General features: G+C 58.2%; 2 protein-coding genes across 4 annotated transcripts; one reads left to right on the forward strand and one right to left on the reverse strand.

The window, feature by feature from the left end:
- FKBP10 (FKBP prolyl isomerase 10) lies at positions 1-9,518 on the forward strand. The gene is made up of 10 exons (XM_074940990.1): positions 1-257; positions 2,499-2,644; positions 3,088-3,277; positions 3,608-3,753; positions 4,214-4,403; positions 5,290-5,435; positions 5,959-6,148; positions 6,546-6,688; positions 6,910-7,073; positions 7,795-9,518. Exons 1-10 carry the CDS (start codon positions 67-69, stop codon positions 7,978-7,980), a joined length of 1,692 nt encoding a protein of 563 aa, XP_074797091.1. The 5' UTR covers positions 1-66; the 3' UTR covers positions 7,981-9,518.
- NT5C3B (5'-nucleotidase, cytosolic IIIB) lies at positions 9,288-21,733 on the reverse strand. Of its 3 annotated transcripts, none has more exons than XM_074940992.1 (9): positions 20,209-20,328; positions 19,812-19,910; positions 19,431-19,500; positions 18,342-18,388; positions 17,711-17,796; positions 16,557-16,646; positions 14,209-14,371; positions 12,983-13,183; positions 9,288-12,497 (listed from the first exon to the last, which is right to left on the reverse strand). In XM_074940992.1, exons 1-9 carry the CDS (start codon positions 20,311-20,313, stop codon positions 12,384-12,386), a joined length of 975 nt encoding a protein of 324 aa, XP_074797093.1. In that variant the 5' UTR covers positions 20,314-20,328; the 3' UTR covers positions 9,288-12,383. The 3 variants fall into 3 exon arrangements, with proteins under 3 accessions (XP_074797093.1, XP_074797094.1, XP_074797095.1); XM_074940993.1 differs by lacking the exon at positions 20,209-20,328 and adding an exon at positions 21,617-21,733 and having other exon boundaries at positions 9,294-12,497; XM_074940994.1 differs by lacking the exon at positions 20,209-20,328 and adding an exon at positions 20,178-20,196 and having other exon boundaries at positions 9,295-12,497.
- Between the last annotated feature and the right edge of the window lie 1,066 nt (positions 21,734-22,799).

Consider the following 22,799-nt stretch of genomic DNA (forward strand, 5'->3'; position numbering starts at 1 on the left):
AGAAAGCGACGCTCCAGCCTCCCGAGCAGCCCAGCCCCTTCCCTCGCCGCCCGGACTCCGAGCACCATGGCCTTGGGCAGCCTCCTTCTCCTGAGCCTGCTGGGGGCCCCGGGGCTGGGGGACCCGGGCCCCCTGGAAGACGTGGTGATCGACAGATACTACATCCCGAAGATGTGCTTACGGGAAGTCCAGATGGGGGATTTCATCCGCTACCACTACAACGGGACCTTCAAAGACGGCAAAAAGTTTGACTCCAGGTACAGAATTGTTCTGTATAAAATTGCACCAGGTGTTCCTGCCCCCCGGCTACTTTAGTGCCATAGCGCGGGGGGGGTCCTGCTGCAGCCCCCCACCCCTCTTCATTTGTGCACTTTCCTTTGCCCCGCTGCACGGGGAAGCTCCTGGTTCAGAGGGTGGGTTACGTTTCTCTCCTGCTCCCTGGCATGTGGCGTTTATCTGGCTGGCTTTGGCAGGGTCCCCGCGCACTTCTGCGTGCCCGGCGCAGGAGCTTGGGTCGCCACAAGGGCGCAGGGCGGTTCCCGAAGGCGAGAAAAACCGGTGCCCGGGTTTGAGGCCCCGGGCTGTGACGGGCCAGGGGCCGCGGCCGCCCTGGGGGGCTGCAGGACGCGCAGCGGGGCCCAGCTCGTCGGTTGCAGACGTGTCCTTCCGGCGGCTCCATGTCCGCCGGCAAAACCATCGCCGAGCACCTGCCCCGATCTCGGGAGGGGAGAAGAAGCGAGAAGACGCTGATGCCAGTCCGGGGTTGCAGAGCTGGTGTCACTCCAGTGGAATTTCTCCTGATGGAAACCCGTGGGAGCAAGAGGCAAAGTAGGCCCCTGGCGCAGGCGGGCGGAGACCCAGGACAGACTCCTCTGCGCTCCGGATCCGGCCCGGGGAACACTCCAGAGACTCTGCTCTGCCTTTCAGTGTTTAAACCCTTGCTGCTCCTCCCTGAATGCCCGAACAGGAAGCGTAAAAAGTGTGGTAAATCAGCCCCCCAGCAGCCACCGCCAGGCGCGAGCCTTACAGATAAATGGGGCCCCGGGGAAACCTTTCCTACTAAACTAATGTTTTGTCTTGATGGCTGCAGCGTGGTTCCCCAAGAAAAGTTTCGCTGGCCCTTAAATGAAGCAAAGGATCTCCGCCTGGGAGCACTTGTAACGAGCCCGAATTGCCCCTGAAAGAGTGGGTTTTAAGATTTAAAAATCAGAGTAATTTGCAGGTTACAAATGAGGCTCGGGTGCTGGGTCATTAACTACTCTTCAGAGCGTTGGGAACGGGGCATATCTGGTACCTGGAAGCACCCGAGAGTCAGCCAGCCAGTGCTTATCTGGGTGAGATGCTTGTTTGCATTCGGTCCCAGCTTAAACATCACGAATGACTTTTGCAAACAAAGGGCCTGATCCTGCATCCCCAAGCCTCTGAGTGTGTGAGGAATGCAGGATCAGACCCAGGATCAGGAACATCAGCTCTACTCCAGTCAAAGGGGATTGTTCCCCACCGCTGGGGCTGCATCTGCTTGAGAGATTGAGTTGCAAAAGAAATCTGGCCAGTAGCATACGTGGGACGTTATACTCGTTTATACGCTCCACCATGAAACGCAACACACGTGTGCTCTCTGCCCCCCGTTATTCCAAGAACAAAGGACAGAATCCATCCTCTGCAGAACATTATGGGCATCCCCCTAGCCTGTCTTTTCATGGGCGGGTTGCTTTAACCACAGAGAGACGTGGGGATTGGCTGAGCAATGGGACTCAGGAGACCTGGATCCTATTCCTGACTTTGCTGCCAACTCCCTGGCTGAGTCACAGGGGCCAGCGTTTCCAGAAGTGGCCTCTAATTTAGGGTGCCCAAGCTGAGCTGCCTCGGGCTCCAGCAGCTCTGTGGCTGGAAGGTGAGTGGCGAGTTGGGCTCCCAGCCACAGAAGCCCCCCAAAATTAGAGACTTCTGAAAATGTTGGGCCATAATGGCTTTGGGGCATGGGGCCAATGGTGCGTAATAATCAGTTATTAATTAGTGCTCGAGTCCGAGTTCTTGAGCCCTGAAGGGGCTGTTACGATCTTCCAGGCTGACCTGCACTATGCAGGCCAGAGCCCCTCACTCCGTAAGTTGAGTACCAAGCCCTTCCCTTCTGCGTGCGTGAGAGCATGTGGTTTAGAAAGACATCTGGCCTGGACTGAACTACTCCCGTGACGGAGACTCCACCGCCTCTGCGGGTGAGTCGGCCTGGTGGTGATGTGTCTTGGTCCAGTCGTGGGTGGAGTTGGAAACTCAGGCTGTTAGTCACCGAAAAATGACCAGACTGGTCTTGTGGCAGGCCCCACAGGCAGGGCTGGGTGGGAACTTTGCAACCCTATTGTTTCGGGCCAGCTATGGGATTAGCGGGACCGGTGGGGCAGGCTGGTGTGGCCAAGGATCCTAGCTGCTTTGCAGTATCCCCAACAGCCAAGGCCCTCAGAAGAGGGGAACTTAACATGTCTGCCTCCCTTCCGCCCCAGCTACGACAGAGGCGCCACGGTGGCGGGCGTGGTGGGAGTTGGCCGGCTGATCACCGGCATGGACCGAGGCCTGCAGGGCATGTGCGTCAACGAGCGGCGCCACCTGATTGTCCCTCCCCATCTGGGCTACGGCAGCATCGGCGTCGGTAAGGGGGGGTCGAATGCGAGGGCCCCGCCCGGCCGTCCTACCGCGGCTCAGGGCGTTTCCGGTGCAGCGAGGTCAGGCCCAGCGACCCGTCTCCTGTCAGCCCATGTCGCGGTGGGTTCTGTCTCCTGCCTCACGGGCTAAGCTCTTCTCACCGGGGATAACGCGGGAGGCAGAAAGGCCCCCGAGGGTGGATCCACTCCCATCCACGCGCGTAAGTGAAGTTCCCGGTGAAGTCCATGAGCTTCGCAGGGCTCAGCACCTCTGTGGGCTGATCTCCACTGGATGTGTGCAGGGGAGTCCAGGGATCCCCAGGGCAGGATCTGGCCCTTTGTGGTGGGGGGCCTGTGGGTGGATTTCGAGGAGCTGAAGTGAACAGTCCCGGCCTCGTGCCATGAGGCTGCTCCCCGGGGCTGAGCCAGTCTCATTCGTTGTCCGTCGTAGCTGGCATGATCCCCCCCGACGCCACCTTGTATTTTGACGTCATCCTGCTGGACATCTGGAACAAGGAGGACAAGCTGCAGATCACCACCTTGCACAAGCCAGAGCGCTGCAACCGCACTGTGGAGAACTCGGACTTCGTCCGGTATCACTACAACGGCACGCTGCTGGACGGCACCCACTTCGACTCCAGGTACAGGGAGCCGAGCTGGAGGGGCAGCACCCCGGGGGCTAGTGACAAACGCCAGCTTGCCCGCCTTGGGGACCCCTCCGCCTCCCGGCACGGAGCAGGAAGCAGCAGGGCCAGCTTTGCACGCGCCCTGGGCCCCCCCCGACCCATCTCACCTGACTCAGAGGGGCCGGGCTGGGGGAGGCGTGAGTTCACGTTCCGTGACTCCCTGTGCGGGAGGGGGAGCCCGCTCGTGCCAGGACCCCTGCGCTGAGCAGGTTGGGTCGGGGGCACCGCCAGTGCCCCGGAGTCGTTCTTCCCCTCGTCTCTTTTCCGTTCTCTCCCTGGTGCCAGCTACAGCAAGGACAGCACGTACGACACCTACGTGGGCACCGGCTGGCTGATCAAAGGCATGGACGAGGGCCTGCTGGGGATGTGCGCTGGGGAGAAGAAGAGGATCATCATCCCTCCCTTCCTGGCCTACGGGGAGAAGGGCTACGGTGAGTCAGGGCATCCGCAGGGACATATCTCGCCAGGCAGTATTGGCGACCAGAGAGGAGGGTCTGAGCCAGCCGGGGCAGAGAGGGGGGCGAAGGGACCCTGCTCGGCAGTGGGTCTCTCCGAGGCAGCTCTGGGTTCTGAGTACGTACGTCAGGGCCACGATCAGGTGCATGGCGGAAGCTCCGCCTTGTGCCGTTAAACGCGGAGCTGCCGCGTGCCGATAACGACAGCTCGCAGCCTGCTGCAAACTGCATGGAGCTAGAGCGGGGTGTGCTGGGGTCGGCCGCTCCGGAGGCCCCTCCTCTGCAAAAGGGGAGGGGGTGACTGGCCCCGTGGCCACCCCAGCCATGAGGAGGCTGCAGTTCCACCCCACAGAGATCCCTCGCTCCGGCTGCTCTGGGCACAGCATAGGGGCTAGCTCTGCTTGGGCGCGACCCTCCTTCCCTCCTCCCTACCCAGGCACGGTGATCCCGCCCCAGGCCTCCCTGGTGTTCGATGTACTGCTCGTGGATCTGCACAACCCCAAAGACGGCATCTCCCTGGAGCACCTGGAGGTGCCAGCCGCCTGCAAGCGCAAGGCCGTGACCGGCGACTTCGTCCGCTATCACTACAACGGGACCCTGATGGACGGGACGCTCTTTGACTCCAGGTACTGGCCACCGGCAGGGCCTATGGAAGAGCGCGTTCCTCCCCGTTTGTGCCTGGGGCTTCGAATCCCCGCTTCGTTCTGTGGTGCCACGCAGCAGAGCTCCTCCCCACACAGCCCCCCCCTTGGGGTGCCGGGCGGTAGGGGCTGTGAGATGTGGGTTGGGCTGGAGGGGCCTGGGCAGGGCTGGGGTGTGGAAGATGTGGGCTGGGGTGCAAGGACCTGGGCAGGGCTGTGAGATGCGGTTTGGGCTGGAGGGGCCTGGGCAGGGCTGGGCGGGAGGGACACTGGCCGAGGTGGTGGGGCCGAGGTGGTGGGGCAGGGCTGTGGGGTAGAGGATGTGGGCCAGGGTGGAGGATGTGGGCAGTGCTCTAGGGACGTGGGCAGGGCTGTGGGGTGGGGGATGAGGGCCGGGGTGGAGGACGTGGGCAGGGCTGTGGGCAGGGGGATGTGGGGTGGGGGATGTGGGCCGGGGTGGGGTATGTGGGGTGGAGGATGTGGGCCGGGGTGGGGGATGTGGGCAGGGCTCTGGGGTGGGGGATGGGGGCAGGGCTCTAGGGACGTGGGCAGGGCTCTGGGATGGGGGATGGGGGCCAGGGTGGAGGATGCGGGCAGGGCTGTGGGGTTGGGGATGCGGGCCGGGGTGGAGGACGTGGGCAGGGGGATGTGGGGTGGAGGATGTGGGCCGGGGTGGGGGATGTGGGCAGGGCTCTAGGGACGTGGGCAGGGCTCTGGGGTGGGGGATGCGGGCCGGGGTGGAGGATGGGGCAGGGCTGTGGGGTGGAGGATGTGGGCATGGCTCTGGGGTGGGGGATGGGGGCAGGGGGATGCAGACTGAGCTTACGCTGCCATGCTCCCCTCATTCGGTGCTCACCTGCGTTTGCTGCAGTTACTCCCGCAACCACACCTATGACACCTACATCGGGAAGGGCTACGTCATCCCCGGCATGGACCAGGGCCTGCAGGGCGTCTGCTTCGGAGAAAAGAGACGGATCATCGTCCCACCGCACCTGGGCTACGGGGAGAACGGAGCCGGTATGGGGGGTCCCCGTGGGGTGGCCCAGCCCTGGGGTTGCAGGGCAGGGAGCGGGGGGACGGACGTGCTCAGCAATGCCGTATCGCTCCCCGCTGGCTCCGTTACACAATCCCTCGGTTCCTGCATCGTTTCAATCGTCCTTGTGCCCATGACGGGGGGAGCAGGCCGGGATCGCCCACCGGACGGGAGCCAGCCCTGCCTGGAGCCGACTGGCGAGAGCTGCCCCAGGAGAGGAATTCAGGCGGGGGGGGGGCTGCCTCCCGCAGGAGAAGGGCATGGACCCCCCGCACCAGTGGTGGGGTTGTCAGGTGGGGGCGTTGGCTTAGGGGAAGGGCCCGGCTTAGGGGATGTCTCTTGGGTGTGGGGGAGGGGCAGGGACACATTCAATTAGCACCCAGGGGTCTGGCCTGTAGGAACAATCCTGCCCCGGCCCCTGGGGAGGCAGGTTTTTTCCCCGACTCTGCCCTCTCTGGCTCTCCGCAGCCCCTCACCCCCACCGGGCCCTTTGTCCTTCTCCTCCAGGGAACAAGATCCCCGGCTCAGCCGTGCTCATCTTCGACATCCACGTCATCGACTTCCACAACCCCCTGGACGCGGTGGAGATCGAGACCCTCTCCCGGCCTGAGGGCTGCAACGTCACCACCCAGGATCGCGACTTCATCCGCTACCACTACAACTGCTCGTTGCTGGATGGCACCAAGCTCTTCTCCTCGTGAGTGTGTCCCCGCCCGCCCCTGCTGTCTGGGACTCCAGGGCAGCCTGGATCCCCCCACAATCCCCGCTCAATCCCAGCCGTCCGGCTGCTGCTCGTGGGTTGGTTCTAACAGCTGTGGGGCGGGGCACGGAGCCGGTGAGCTCTGCCAAGCTAAGCAGGATGGAGGTGGCTGAACTCGGGGGGATTGTGCTGCTGGTCGCACCATCGTCCCTTTGGCTCCGGGGTAAGATCCTGGGCACTAGCCATTCCTCTGACCCTCAGGCAGAATTCCCCTTCCACAGCTGATTGGTACGGCGGGCTAAGGCAGGATCCTGAGGGGAGCAGGCTGTGTGTGCAGCCCCGGTTCTGGACGTCCTCTCACTCACCCGTCCAATGTCTGCATTGCCTCCTGCAGCCACGATTACAACCACCCGCAGGAGGCGACGCTGGGGACCAGCAAGATGATCGATGGCCTGAACACCGGCCTCCTGGACATGTGCATAGGGGAGAAACGGGTGATCATCATCCCCCCGCACCTGGGGCACGGAGAAAACGGAGGTGAGTGGGGAGGGGAACTGCCTGGCAGGTCGGTTTGTGGCTGCCACTCGCTCTTCAGCCTCAGCCACCTGGCAGTGGCCCAGGGTGCTCCCTAGCTGGCCCAGCCTGGGCAAGGTGCCCCAGCAGGGATGCTCAGAGGCTCATTCTTGCATGTTGCACCATGGTGTAAAGGCACTCTAGTGCACACGAGGGATCGGTGACATGCACCCCTTGCCTTTCAGCCCGGGGTGTGCCAGGCAGTGCCGTGCTCCGGTTCGAGGTAGAGCTGCTCTCCAGGGAGGAAGGAGTCCCTGAGGGCTACCTGTTTATCTGGCACGGGGACCCACCCGCAAACCTGTATGAGGACATGGACCTGAACAAGGATGGCGAGATCCCCCGCGAAGAGGTGCAGCCGAAGCTCCGGGCACGTGGGGGGAGGAATCGGGATCAGGGAACACAGCCCCAGCAGCAGTCTCGGATCCCTTGGGCTTTTCAAAGGCGAAGGGAGGGGCCGGTTAGGCTGCCCAGTTGGCATCCGGCGCGTGTGCCGAGTCCCCGGAGCTGCTGCAAATCTGTGACTAAGGTGCACACTTGGGCGGATGGTTGTTAAGGTGGCAGTACCAGGGTTTCTGCCCTAGGCAAGCCCAGCCTGCCTGCCGGCTAACCCGAAAGGCACAGCCAGGAAGGGGCCAGGTGCGGACTCTGAGCGACCCCCTGCTGGGACACGCCCAGGGTCCAGCCAGGCAGCAACATCCCTCTGGCCCGCAGCCACCTGTGCCACAAGGCATGCTGGGAACCAGCCACAGGCCAGGCCAGTTAGCACAGCAGCTTGAATTGGGCCTGGCTGTAGGCTGAGGAGAGGCCGGGGGGCCGTGTGCCCACCCTGCCCAGGAAGCTTTGAGAGCATCGCAGAACAGGGAACCTGGAGGGGAGCCTCCTGCAGCCTGGCGCTGGGGTGCTCCCTGCCCTCGTTATCATGCGGCATGCTAGCCCTGTCTGGCCATTGCCCTCCACCCCAGAGCTGGCTGCATGCTGTCCTGCCCCACTGCACAGAGTCCCTGGGATCCCTCACGGGCCCAGGCTGTGGGCTCAGCCATGTAACCTGTTCTCACCTCTCCCTGCTGCAGTTCTCCACTTTCATCAAGGCCCAGCTCACCGAGGGGAAGGGGCGGCTCATGCCCAGCTCCGACCCGGAGATGGTCATCGCCGACATGTTTCAGAACCAGGACCGGAACCAGGACGGGAAAATCACAGCGGAGGAGCTGAAGCTGAAATCAGATGAAGATAAGGAGAGAATCCACGAGGAGCTCTAAGGAGCTCCTGCCTTCAAGAGACAACGTTTCTTCTTGTCCTTTCCAACCTTGGAGTGGGCTGCTCCCCCCACCACCACAGGGACCGTGGCCTAGAGAAGCCAGCTCAGGAAACTTTAGTGCCAACCCCTTTGCAAAGCGAGGTTGTTTGGTTTTGTTTTTTTTACTATTTAACTGTGTTTTATTGGAAGCGTTTCTAACAAGCCAGCAGGGGAAAAACTCCACATAACAAACCCAGGCCAGAAGGTCCCAAGTTCTTGCCCTTAAAGGCAGAGCCTAGATAGAAACTAGACCCAATCGTGAGCTATTTCCTCGGACTTCCACCCACACCCCAGGCCTGAAGGCTCTAGGGGATACAGGGGGGTAACTGACACCCCTTCCCAAACTACCCTGGAATTGTGTCCAGTGCTTTGAGAGCAGAACCCAGAGACTTTTCTTCTCTGGGCTTTGAGTGTGTTTATCCCTGGCTTTGCACTCTGCCTTTGTCCCCTGCAGAGACAGGCCCACCCAGCCTGCCTGTTCCCAGTGCAGGATGCTTCTCCAACACGTTGCCAGCCTCTGATGGGGTGGGGGCTCCTACTGTGGACACAGATTAGCTCCCTAGCCCAGAAGCAGAACTGGATGAATCCCACCTGCGCCCATCCCACCATCTGCTCTCTCCAGTGATATGGGGTTTGGGTGTGGGGCTGGGATTCCTGGAAGTTGGTGGTATCCACACTGTCTAGCTGAGAGCCCTGCCTGTAACCCCCATGTCAGAGCCAGGAGCTCCTGTTCGGTCCAGTTGTGAACTAGACTCCATTGCACGCCGTCTTCTCCCCCTGCCCCCCTTGTCAGACCCGGCCTTTTGACTTCACTCGCCTTGGCTCCTTGAGCATTTCAGCAGCGCTGCTCTTGTGCGGATCGGTGCTGTAGCAGCCAGTGCGTACCCAGAGTGCAGAACGTGAGCCAGCAAGGGCGTCCGGCTGTCGCTGGAGCAAGGGCCATGAATTCAAAGCAGTCACTTCACGTTGGCATCTGCTGGAGCTTTTCCTGTAAGGAACCCAGTCACTGTTCCCGAGGGATTTAAAAAAGAAAAATTAATGCCATTTCCTAGCCCTGGTCCAGGCTTTTGCAACAGCTTGAATTGTACCAGAAAGGAAAGCCAAGACCCAGTTCTTCAAAGTGATGAGTGGTTTTAGGCCCAGCGATATTTTGGGGCTTGAACTTGAGACACCTTAATGGGGCCTGATTTTACACAGTTTGGCCCCCAAAACCACCAGTCAGTTTGGAAAATCCAGGGCCCAAACTCTCCCAGCTGGGCTAATGCAAGTGGGCTGATTTTCAGTTTCTGAGCACCCTGATTCCGCTGACGAGAGCTTGGCTTGCTCAGTACCCCTGGAAATCAGCCCACTTTTACTGAGATGCTTAAATATAATTCAGGAGCCTGAATTTAGTCTCCCACGTTGGCAAATTTGGGCCAGTGTCTCCCCCTGGTTTTAAAGGTTTGTGTCCTAAGATCACAGCTCAGTGGACAACAGCGTCTGCGCCAACTGCTGGGCACAGGTAAAAGATCCGAAGTGCAAGGACAAGACGATGTAAAGGTTCAAACAACCCCCCAGTAGCAATTTCTGCCTTGCACCCAATAAACTGATTTCAAGTGGTTTCCAACAACTCTCCTTCCCAGCACGTTATTTTGGGCTGAAACATTGCTTGCGCTTGTCTGCACGCAGAGAGGTCCCCACCCACGGGTCTGTGTTCGCTGTCCCGGGGGGGGGAGCTGTGGAGGGTCTGGCTGGATAAGCCTCCCATCCAAGCTTCTCGCATCTGCCACGCTGGGTTGGAAAAGGCTTCGTCTCCTTCGGGGCTCCCGCCTATCCGCAGACACCCCCAGATTCAGAGGAAGGGCTAAAAACATTTTAAAGATATTTAGCTGCAGCTGTTCCAACCTTGAAGCCCTTGGGAAGACTGGCTGGCCCCAGGCTGCCTAGCGGGGAGAGGTGCTGGTCACTGGGTGGGTCAGGTAGCTGCCCCCGACTAGCTGCCCACTGCAGGTTCTCTTGCACCCTGCTCTGAAGCAGCCAGGACTGGCCACTGTTGGGAACAGGATGCTGGGTTAGCCATCTCTGCAGGGACGCAGGTCTTTGCGTTTCCCCTTGGAATCTCTCAGATACAGAAGCAGCGCAAGCTTCAAGGTTAGAGCAGCGAGTCAGGGGATGCGATTTCCTTCGCTAGTTGTGACACTTCACCTTCCCGTGCCTCAGTTTCCCCATTTGGAACATGAGGATAACTAGCTTACCCACCTTTGCAAGTTCCGAAGGCCTCGGTGGGCGCCCCGGACAGTGCTGTACTGCAAGCTCACACACCTGGTTACAAACCACTCACACGCAGGCTTTATCTAAAGGATTTATTTCAACAAACAGAATAAAACCCACCCCCCTCACAAGTGACACTTACAGCCGACCGTGACACTGTGAGCGAGCCAGATGGCTGCCTGTGAACCTGGACCGGACCAGCTCCTACAAGGCAAATGGCAAGTGCCTTCGCTTACCGAACAATGCTGGGGCCCGGGCTGCTAATGCCAGGCTGGGTCACAGCGAGACAGCCACGTGGACGGCACTTCTCCAGAAATGGACTAGTAACAATTTGCACAGCAGGAACCGAGGTCCCTTCCACCCGCAGAGGAGACCGCAGGGTGGGGGGTGGGAGCTGCCTGTAATGTAACGCGAGCCTCTGGCTCCCCCCGACAGGACCAGCGTGAAAGGAGATGGAGTTTTACAAGGCGGGACAGGGAGCTCTGAAAGAGCCATCTGCACTCCCTGATGGTTAGCAGCAGGCAGGCCAAGCCCAATCGATAAGCAGCTGCTGTCCCCCATCCAGCTGCCGTGTACAGGAGTCTGTGTTCCCCTATGATGAGTCAAATGCCGCCGAGGCAGAGCCCAGACAGCCACAGGAGGCAGCTTGCATCCCCAGACCGGAAGGCTGAACTCGGCAAGAGGGACAGGGGGTTCCTGCTCCTTTGGAAACGCCGATCCCTAAAGAACGCTTTCTGCGCAGTAAAGCCAGGCCTTCCACGGACACGTGGGGGACCCAGAACACCTGCTCAGCATCAGCCCTCTTCCAGGCCAGTGTGACTGTCACGCCCGGAAGGGGGTCCCGGCAGACAGGGTCCCAGAGGGGCTGCACTATTTTTCTTTCCCTTATTTTGCGTTTGAGTGATAGAGATTTTACGTTGCTGACAGAAGCGCTGCGCTGAGACCCCAGAACCGGCCCAAAGGTTTAGTTACACAATAGTCAAGCTTCAAAAAGCCTGCCCTGCCTCCCAGCCACCTTTAAAGTCCCCACCCCAAGGGCCCACTGGCCACTGTGTCCCCCAACACCCTGGTCCACACACGACAACCTTGCTGCCTGACTTATCGGCTGTAACAACTACACTCCACAGCACAGCACAAATGGCCAGCAAAGCCGCGTTGCTCCACCGAGAGTCGCTTGCCAGTGGGATTCACTGCACCCCACAACACAGCAGCCAAGCAAACCCTCCCCCACCACGGGATGGCCAAACTCAGCCCTTGTGTTAATCACACAAGTGGCCCTTGGACAGGAATCCTCATGAGACTCCCATCCCTTTAAGCATCACTGCAACTGCACAATCATCTCACAAACCCAAAGTGTTAATGTTCCAAGCAACAAGCCCAGGCAGCCCGAACATCCCCCAACACATATTTCCCACCTGCGCCCACCATGCTCTCTGAGCAGCTCCAGGCTCAACATGTAACAGGTCGGTGCACAGACAGGGGCAGGGCTTATGCCCTCTAAAATCACCCACTCTCTGGTCCCCTCTCCAGCCACAGAGAGCAGTGATGCCCAGTAGGTTGCAGGCAGGGGGAGCAGAGAACTGACCCGAAGAGCAGGCCAGGGGATCTGCAGGGTTTCCACAGCGAATTACAGACACCCCACAGAAGGCAGGCTGTAACTGCTGTGCAGTTGAACCATGAAACCGGAGTCCGGCCTGAACGCTTTGGGATGGACCTACAACAAACAGGTGCCTGCTTCCCTACCAAGGGGATTAGAGTGGCAGAGGAATCTTCAATTCTGCGCGCAGCCAGCCAGGCCGTCAGCCAAACGACGACCTTGCCTTAGTGGCTTTGAGCTTCCGTGGGACGGGACACGAGCCAGGAGCAGCGGCGGACGGTTGGGGGCTGGGGTTTGAGCAGAGACATGGTGGAGGTAGTTGGGGCAAGCGGAGAGTTTCTCCAGCTCACCCCTCAATCCCAGGACTGACGAACTAAAGGCTATTCATAAAAGCCCAGGAGGGAGCCAAGGGGAAGCTCTCGAGGGCATCGAGATGGATTCAAATCGCCCTGACTCCACCATGGGAAGCATGGTCCCAAGACACCATCCTGAGAGGCCAGAGTCAGGACCCTGGGCTCTCAGTTCAGGTCTCCGAGGATGTAACAAAGGATCCCGTTGACCACGTCCAGAGTCTCGTCCTTCTCCAGCACGACGTCGTAGGCGTCCCTGTACTTTCCTCGTTGCTCATCCACCTGCAGAGCCACCGTGGGGCAAGGGGACAGGACAGGGTGGCAACATTAACAGTGGAGAACAAGCGCGGCCAGTTGCCAAGCTCAGAACTCCAGGAGCCCCATGAAAGCAGCGCTGGGGATTCAGGGCTGGTGAAAGGTACCCGATCAACAGCCCTAGAGACGGCATCTCCAGAGCATGGGACGTGGCATGGCAAGCTCTCCTCTCTGCACCCTGGCACAGGAGCCAGCCCGGCCACAGAGGAATGACCACTCCAAAGCTCAGCTGAGGGGCGAACAAGGGGGTCAGCTGTGATGTGGACACCTTCCCACTGGTGGGACTGAGACCCACCAAACTCATTTCATACAGCATGCCAGATAGCAGACTTCTCTTGCAGCATGCAGGCTCCTCCCACCTGCACCCCCCCGCCAACCTTCTGCAAACGCTTGGGCCTTGCAATCGCTCAGGAGGGCGGAGAGCCTCCCGTGGCCTCTGCTCTCACGCTTACCTTGTCATTCAGGAATCCGATCGTGAGGATGTTCTCCACGTTGGCAACCCCGTCTGCCATGCTCAGGTCTCCCATGGAGTCCCCCAGCAGGATGATGTTGGTCCTGCTGCTCAGCTGCTGGAAGTGGTCCGTCTTCTCCAAGACTGAGCCGTTCTTGTTGTAGGTGTGGATCAGCGGCTCTTTAAACTGTCTCAGGACGCCCTGTGCAGCAAAGGACGAGCAGACAGACAGACAGGATGATTTCTGGGGTGTCTCGGGGCTGAAGGAACAAAGCTTCAGCGTGGTTTGCACCTTTCTTAGAGATGCTCTTAGCGGAGCCAGCTGGGAAACCTGCTGTCCCTCACTGCCCAAGGGCCCTGCTTCAGAGCAATCCGCCCCTTCAATGGAGGATGGCACACAGGACCAGAGCCCTTCAGCACCACTCAAGAACCAGCCAGAGGTGGCATCTCCCTCCCCTCCAGAGGGCTCCCAGAGCAAGGGACCAAGGGCCTAACTCTCAGCCACTCAGGGACATACTGGGGGCCAGGCTGGGGAGCACTGCACTGTGGCTATTCTCTGCTTCCCTGGCTCCATAGGTCAGAGCAGCCCCAAGGCCCCTGCATGGCCTCACACTCCAGGGAGCGCCTAGGTGGCTAAAATCTCCCTAAACCTCTACCTCCTGCCCCATGCCCACCCCACGGGAGTCACTGAGAATCAGGCCCAACTTAGTGGGCTGTTTCCGGGGGTTTCATTGGTTTTAAAGATAATTATGGTAAGTTAACGCCCATCCTCCCGCAGTGCTGCCCCCCTCCCCCCAAAAAAACACAGTATCACGGGCCTAGCGCCAAACCAGAGAGTGAAAGTGATTCAAAACAAAGCGAAGAGCAGTAGCCCACGCTCTCCTGCCAAGTGCAACATATAAAGGAGAAGAGCCAAGTAGATCCTGTATATTGCAGAACTTTCCCCCAGCCTTGTGAATTTAGGCTGTGAGCTCTCTGCAGGGGGGCTCTCTCCGACTGTCTTCACAGAGTGGGGCCCCTGTCTGGTGTGCTACCGTAATACAGCTAATCTAGGCTTTGCTTTCAAAGCAATTTCAGCACTAATAACTGGAAAGGTTGCTATGGTAACAAGGGATGACATTTCCAATGGACAGAGGGGTTTTAACCGAACGGCGCCCTCTCTAGATGTCCCCCGACCCGCACTCGGGGCTAACCTGACCCAACCATGGGGCACGTAGCGCAGCGTACCTTGCCATCGAAGTCCATGTAGTTGGACATCACATTGACGTTTGGGTGGAACACCTTGGCCTGCCGGAGGACCTCCTCCAGGATGTCACCCACGCCGGCCGAGAAGATGAACAGGGGGATGTTGTGTTGGTGGAGCTGGTCAAAGAAGGTGTTGACTCCGTCCCTGGGGAAGGGGCGGGAATGCACGTTAGACAGAGTCACAGTAGCACCCTTCATCCCAGAGCACAAGTGCGTCGCACTACCACGGTGCTGCGAGTGCTTTCATCCCCACTGGAGACTGGAAACTCACTGGGCCAAGGCACCAGGGCGTTCCTTTACTTATGGCTCCGGTGCCAAGGTGCATACGCTACACACTTCATTGATCATTTCTGCACTGTGGGTGAAATCCAAGCCTGCGCCAAAGGACACAGCGATGTCTACAGGGACTTAGCAGTGGATGGGCCTGGTGTGGGGTGAATTTTACCCTCTATGGTACGCAGGTACCTCCCTGAAGCCTGTCCCAAAGTGCACTGGGCTCTGCATAAAACCTGGGATTCATTCTCTGCAAATGACGTCTTCCTTGGTCGCCCCAACAGCCGAGGCAGGGGTTGCTTCCCGAACACTATAGGCTGGATTTCAGTCACTGGTTTTTCATCAATTCCAAGGCCAGGTCATGTGATGATCCAGTCTGACGTGTGTAACACAGGCCAGAGAACTTCCCCCAAATCGTTCCTAGAGCAGAGCTTTTAGAAACTCCTCCAATCTCGATTTTCAAATGGTCAGTGCTGGAGACTCCCCCATGACCTTGGGCAAATTATTCCAATGGAATTACTCTCACTGTTAACAATTTACACTTTATTTCCAGTCCAAATTTGTCTAGCTTCAAATTCCAGCCCCCGAATCGTGTTAGACCTGCCTCTGCTAGACTGCAGAGCCCATTGTTAAACTGATGGCACTCTGCTCTATAAATGCTGACTAATAATTCAGCAGCTGTGGAAACTGAGGCACAGAAAGGGGCCATGGCTTGACCGAGGTCATAGAGAAAGGCAGCCTTAGAGCTGGTGTCAGAGCCCAAGAGTTCCTGACCTCAGGTCCCTGGACTATGCAGCCTTCTACTGCCAGAAGTATTGATTCTGTCGTACCCCCCCATGGAATCCATGACCATACAGCTCAGCTGGTCTAGAAAAAGGAATTTAATCCTTAAGCAACAAAGCTCCCAGGAAAGATGATGCCTGTTAAATCTATTGCACAAATGTACATCCAGCTAGTGCTCTTAGTGGACGGGGGGTAACGCTCATCCCACGCTATTTCTCCCACACGCAAATTACCTACAAGAAATATGGTCCTTGGCTTCCCCATAGGCTGTAAGAGAGTGACTTCCAGTGAACAAAGCTCTGGATGTAACACTGGCCAGGCAGCTGGTGGGCTGACACCCCTGCTCATCACACTGATCAGACCCTGTGTTGTCTCTGTTGCAGCCACCTGTGGGCTCTTTGGCACAGGGAACATCTGATTGCTCTTTGTGTGTGTGCAGCACCTAGAACAGCAGCGGCCTGATCCCCACTTGGACTCCAGGTGCTACCACAACACGGTAATCACAACAGACTGGGTGCAGTACAAGACAAGCAAAAGGTTTTTCCCCATGTAATGCAGTTCCCCACTGAGATCAGAGACAGAAGCTCCAGCTTTCTTTGCACCAGAATAAATATCACTCACTAATCTAACACAAATACCACCCTTCTGGGCAGACTCTCAGCTGCTCCTGTGGGCTGAACACACGTGGTGTCTGTGCCACACAGAAAGCTGCTAGGGTTTCATAACTTTTGACTTTTCCAGGCAGTCCATGGAGAAAGAAAAATCTTATCTGTAACAGCTTGGCAGCGTTTGCTCACAAAACCCAGCCTCTTAGTCACTGATGATCCTGCCAGGTAATGTTAAGTTGGCTCTGCCAACTCACTGATGCAAGTGGCTTGCTACTCCACCTAGATTTACGGGAGGTGGGAGTGGACCTCACATGGGGGCTGAGCAGTTCTTGAGGAGGAACCCTAGGAGCAGCCAAGTATGCGGAAAAGGCTTAGGTTGGAGTTTGTGTTGTTGCATTTTGAGCTTCGTTTGTGAAGGGGACACGTTCTGACCTGCTGCCCCTAATGTGCCCTGTCTGGAAAGGGCGAGAAAGCAACTAGGAGGCAGATTAGAGTTCTCGGAAGTCAGTTCAGTGACTCCCTTTTTCTCTCTCTGACAAACGCAGGGGTCTGAATGGAACGAGCAGGTGCCAGAGACAAGAAAGCGACAGAGCCCTTACAGGGTGTGCTCGCACAGGGACGGGAGAGAGAGGACACAAGCTGCAGAGACCATCCCAAGACCTGTACCTGAGCATCACCTCTGATTCTTCGACTATCTTGGCTATGTCCCTTTTCAAAATCTTCTGTTGCAACAGGACACCGTGGGCTCTGGTCCACCTGGAAACACATATCAAAGTGAGCTTCACTTCTGACGGACTGTGAGCTTCTAGGATCTGACCTAGGGGAAATTACCAGAGTCGTGACCAAGACACAGTCCATCAGACTAATTGTTGTTTACAGAGAGTTTCAACCTTCTCTCTGCTTCACATGTAAGGCTCGTTAAGGGTAAGAGGCTGCCTGAGGAAGGCTGGTAGCACTTACTTAATCGATGCATTTTTATTGTTTCCACCACCAGGGTATCTGGGCACCCAACACAAATGTCCGACTTGCTCTGTTTTTTCTCCAGCACTCTTCGATGTAGTCACTGTTGATCTATTACCAGGGACTGATTATCAGAGCTGGAAAACAACCCAGCCCCAAATACCAGGCCCTTTGGGATCCCTTTCGGGGAGGGTGTGAGAGTGGGACAGCGTAACTACAGCTGTGCCAGATGCACCATCGCTCAGGTGGAGAATAATGAAACCCACAAGTAAGAAAGGAAAAGGAAGGAACTGGTGTTTCCTTCTGAGGCACGAAAGCCATGGGCTCACTTCTGACAGCTGCATTTTCAGAGCATATCCCGCTCTCAAAGGGGACCTACTCTCTCTCTTTTCTAAGTGACATTGCATCCTTTTCTTAACGGGAATGTTACTTTCAGAGCTGCAAGTCTGCAAGTCAATAAATCTTCTGGATCCAACAAATCCACTGAGATCTCAACGGATCATGAAGTCAGAACACGATGGCGCTGCAACTGCCACATGCTAAGGCAGTTTGCATCAGAGTTAACAATACCACAGACACAACCCTGCTCCTCCCTCTCCATGTGCTCCTTGCTTTTGCTCTTTGTCCACCACTCTGCCATTCTGTAAGTGGATCTACCAGGCTTGATCCTGGCCATATTACCAGAAAGGATGCTTCATGCACTTGGAGAAATGGGAAGATGGACTATCAAAATATTGTACTTCCACTGCACAGTGAGTTCTGCTATGCAAGGGGATCTGGGGACTGAATTCCCCCTCTCTTCTTGTTTACCCACTTATTTTCTAGCTCACGAAATTAGCTCCTCATCCACAGTCACTCACCATTCCACCATGAGGGGACGTTTTTCTTCCATGGTCCGGTTGGGGTCAATTTCAATTGGATAGTAATAGTGCAGCAGATCTTTTAACTAGAACGTTTGATGGGTTTAAACAGAAAATGCCACGAACAGTTAAGGGCATCGAAAGAGAGATTTTAATAACAAGCAAGCAGAGTATTTGCAGAATTCACAAATGCATCACAGCTTAAAAATAAAACCCTAAATTGTTCATGAAACAACTGAGTATCATGGCAATTTCATGGGGTCCCAAGGGAAATATTTAATACTGCTCTAGAAATCAAGCTGAGAGTGTCAGCAAGGTTAAATTGTTCTGGACAGAGATTAATGTCCTTTGCTCACTATTTATCACTGTTCTCTTTGACATGAAATGCCCATGCTTGGGTGTGGCGACAGGTTTGTAAAGATTCCCTTGAACTCCGACAAGTGCTCCCATATCTGAAATGCCGTTTGGAAATTTGTTCTACTCTCTTCCCTGGCAGGGGGTCACATCTGTCCCAGTGCTGTGCTCTAACCCCATCTCCACTGTCCCCAGGGAGCCTACCCCTAGCAGGAGAAGCAGCATGTGGACTGTACATAGAGCCAAAAGAGATGGAGTCTGACAGCACTAAACGTACCTTTTTCCTGCCTTCTTCGCTAATGACTTGGCTGTTATCTAGGATATCTGGAAAGACAGAAACAGTCATTTGCCCAACCCCAGGAAAACACACAAGGGCCCTTTCCAAATCCCACAGAAAGACGAGAGTCAACACTTGCAAAAATGACAAGTGATTTTGGGTGCCACAATTTTTGGATGCCAACTTGAGACGTTTGACAGGAGCCTCACTTTCAGCCCTGGTCTGTACTGGGGGGGGGGAATCGATCTAAGTTACGCAACTTCAGCTACGCGAATAACTTACTGCGGTGAGTCGACTCCGCCTCTCGCAGCGCTCGCTGGAGTACAGGAGTCGAGGGGAGAGCGCTCGGGGGTCGGTTTATCGTGTCTAGACTAGATGCGATAAATCGATCCCCGCTGGATCGATCGCTGCCCGCTGGGGTAGTGAAGACATACCCTCAGAGAGTGGGTGCTCGGCATTTCCTGAAAATCAGTACCCGTTAGGGCATCTCTCCGAAGGAGGAATAGATCAGAGTGCACTAGGGGATGTTTCGTGCACAGCAGACTAGTGCAGGGTAGATTTACACCCCAGGTTTCAGTGTTTGTGTAGACCAGCCTCGAGACGGGGCGTTGAGGGAAGAAAGGGGCTTGGGAGGGGGCTCTGAGCACAGTGGGTGGGAGGAAGGATGCAGAGTAAAGAGCCAAGGGAGGTGCAGTAGGGGAAGAGAGCAGACGTGCAGGCTGGGGCACAGTCACGCCTAGCCCCGAAGGTGAGGAAAAGAGCCGGCACTTAATGGGGAAGGAGAAGAGGACGCAGAGAAGGGGTCTGGGGGGATAGGGTGGAGCAATGAGATGGGGGGTGATTGGCACAGCAGCATTTTGGATGGGGTGGGGGAGGAGGAGCAGCAATCAGTATGAGAGGCCGCCAAGCCCCGGAGCAGTTACAGCAGCAGAAGGGACTGTATCAAAAGCGAGGGTTGGGGAAGAAAATGCCAGGGCTTAGCAACAGCCCGTGGGTGTGGGTGAGACAGAGGTTACAAGACTGGGCGACGGAGACGGGATCGAGGAACATAAGCTACAAACGGATGGACACAGTGTTTGTTCGACTCACTGTGCGAAGTGGGGCATCGTCTCCCATTAAATCCAAACCTGCTGAGGGTCATGTCGAAGTCCGAAACGACCTGAAGGACACAAGGAGGGGGAGAGGAGGACAGTATCTGAAACCGCCCAGCATGCTGTGTTTTGAGAGGTGCACGGGCAGGGGCGTGGGCAGCAACGGCCTGTGTTTCTCACCCGGGCACGGTCAGGATAACGGCCGTATTGCAAGGCACTCACATACTACGGAAATGGAGGCTAGACAAGTGCCTTGAATAGCTGATGGGGTCCACACAAACATGGGGCGTTACTGTCCCCCTCCCCACTGCCATGGCAATGCTGAAATATCCCGCAGCAACGGGCTCCTGCCTGCACAGCTCAGAACACAAAGTGAAACCTGCAGTTTGTCTGGTCCCTCTTTCCTGAGCGCTGAGATTACGCGCCTCACGTGCTCGGGGCTCTTCATATGGACCGTCGCCTTCTCCAGTTCAGGGACCTGCGGAGACAGATTGATTCTGAGGAAGGGGTCGGCGCTAAGAGAGACGCCCCAGCTGCAGGCCCCAGCACGGTCAGTATTCGCCTGGTTTCCACGCAGCTCACCCGACTCCCTCTCACCCCACAGTGCCTTAGGGAGCATTGCTCTCCTCCAGGGACTGATGCAGGAGGAAGAAAATCAACTCTGTAGAGATGATGCTACAGGGTCCCGATCAGTTATTCCACTGCAAACTGGCTCCACCGATAAGACAAAGAGCAATTTCTCTACCTCTGGTTTCGGAAAAAACTGTTGGATTTACCAGCCACGAACTATTTAGGTCCTGATCCTGCCAGTCCTGAAGGTGCAGGCTTGGGGCCTTCCCTAGCTGTACCAGGGCAAACAGCGCCCCGGCGGACGCTCCCATAGCGAGGTTATTGCGGCGTTAGGGTGGGTGGTGGTGCTTGTGGCCCCACACGCTCTCCGCCTTCTCCCCCCCCAGTGCTCTGCTCCCCCTACTGCCCCTCCCCCAGTGCTCCCCTGTGCCCCGCTCCCCCCCGCACCATGCTCCCCTCCTCGTCCCAACCCCAGCCCCGTACTCCCCCCATTCCCCATGCTCCCCCCACACCCGGCTCCGACCCCCCCTGTGCTCCCCCCATCCCCCCCCGTGCTCCCCCTACACCCGGCTCTGACTCCCCCCACACCCGGCTCTGACCCCCCCAGCGCTCCCCCCACACCCGGCTCCGACCCCCCCATGCTCCCCCCATCCCCTGCCATGCTCCCCCCACACCCAGCTCCGACTCCCCCCACCCCCCCGTGCTCCCCCCACACCTGGCTCCGACCCCCCCAGCGCTCCCCCCATCCCCTGCCATGCTCCCCCCACACCCAGCTCCAACCCCCCCAGCACTCCTCCCACCCCACCCCCGTGCTCTCCCTACACCCGGCTCCGACTCCCCCCACCCCCGGCTCCGACCCCCCCCCCCGTGCTCTCCCTACACCCGGCTCCGACTCCCCCCCGTGCTCCCCCCGCCCCCAGCTCCGACCCCCCCCAGCGCTCCCCCCATCCCCTGCCATGCTCCCCCCACACCCAGCTCCAACCCCCCCAGCACTCCTCCCACCCCACCCCCGTGCTCTCCCTACACCCGGCTCCGACTCCCCCCACCCCCAGCTCCGACCCCCCCAGCACTCCCCCTACACCTGGCTCCGACCCCCCCAGCGCTCCTCCCCCCCCCCGTGCTCTCCCTACACCCGGCTCCGACCCCCCCAGCGCTCCCCCCATCCCCTGCCATGCTCCCCCTACACCCGGCTCCGACCCCCCCAGCGCTCCTCCCACCCCCCCCGTGCTCTCCCTACACCCGGCTCCGACTCCCCCCATCCCCTGCCATGCTCCCCCCACACCCAGCTCCAACCCCCCCAGCGCTCTCCCTACACCCGGCTCCGACTCCCCCCACCCCCCCGTGCTCCCCCCACACCCGGTTCCGACCCCCCCAGCGCTCCCCTGCCGTGCTCCCCCTACACCCAGCTCCGACCCCCCCAGCGCTCCCCCCACACCCGGCTCCTCCCCCCACACCCAGCTCCGACCCCCCCAGCGCTCCCCCCCCGTGCTCCCCCCACCCCCGGCTCCGACCCCCCCCCAGCGCTCCCCCCCGTGCTCCCCCTACACCCGGCTCCGCTCCCCCCGTGCTCCCCCTATGCCCCCCCCAGGGGAGCGCCCCCCCGGCCCCTCTCACCATCTCGGCCCCGCTCCGGCTCCCCTCGCCGAGGAAACAGAAACAGAAACGCCGGAGCCGCGGCCTGGACGCGCAGGGGAGGAGCCGGACTGCGAGCGGGGGGGCGGCCGGGGCTGGATCCGGATTAGGGGCTGGGCTGGTCGTGTAAACTGCGGGGCTGGGGTTAGGTTCTGGGGGAGTCAATTAGGTTAGTCTTGGGGGGCTGGACTGGGATTAGGGGCTGGGTGTGGGGCTAGAGGTGCTAGGCTGAGATGGGGGGCTGGGGGAGTCTATGAGGTTAAATTGGGGTCCTGGGCTGGGTGTGGGGCTGGGATGTTGGTCTGAGATTGGGGTGCTGGGGCTGGGGGCCTGTTAGGCTAGGGGGCAGGACTGGGGGGCTGGGAGTCAGGATGCAAATGCTGCTGCATTGAGGGCAGGGGCTCATGGGGGGCAGGGTTAGGGGGCTGAGCTGGATGTGCTCCGTCAATACAGGACGTCCCAGGTTTGGCTCTCAGTGACCCTGGCCCCTGGGGACAGCAGGACATCCCCGTTCAGGCCCTGAAGCCAGCTGGGCTGGCATCGCCCCCCTGTATCTTCCAGTGCAGGGCGGGCCGGGGCTGGCTGCAGAAAGCTGATATTGTGCAATCTAGGGCCCAAGCCTGCCAGGAGCTGCCGAGCCCCCACCACCAATCACTGGAGTCAGAGCCCGCATGTTGCAGGTGCTCACTACCACACCTGGTCAGGCCCTCACCTGTACCAAGGGTCACTGCTAGCAGGCACTCCCACTTCCCCATTGCCCACAAACAGCACAGAGGTCGTAAATCATTCCCAGAACAAACACAGGCCGTAACTGCTGCAGCTCAGGGCTGGTCACAGACCCGGTAGAGGCCGTTGTAGTTAAGTTATTAAAAACAGTCAAAAGGCAGGAAATTGAACATTAAGGCAACTAGCTCTTATCTCACAACACCAAAAGTAAAACCGGGGCATGCTGAAAACGGGCTCTGAGCTTCCTGCAACGCAACCCTAAATAACATATTTTCTTTACAAACTTTACAAACAGTAACGAATCCTTACAAATCCTCAGTAATGTGCTTTTTTCATTGCCCATTACTGATGGGTATGTTGAGTCTCAGAGAGGAGAAGTGACTTGCCCAAGGTCAGACAGTGAGTCAGTGGCAAAGCCAGGAACTGACTCCTAATTCCT

The sequence above is a fragment of the Natator depressus genome, chromosome 27, assembly GCF_965152275.1.
Source record: "Natator depressus isolate rNatDep1 chromosome 27, rNatDep2.hap1, whole genome shotgun sequence".
Taxonomy (NCBI): Eukaryota; Metazoa; Chordata; order Testudines; family Cheloniidae; genus Natator; species Natator depressus.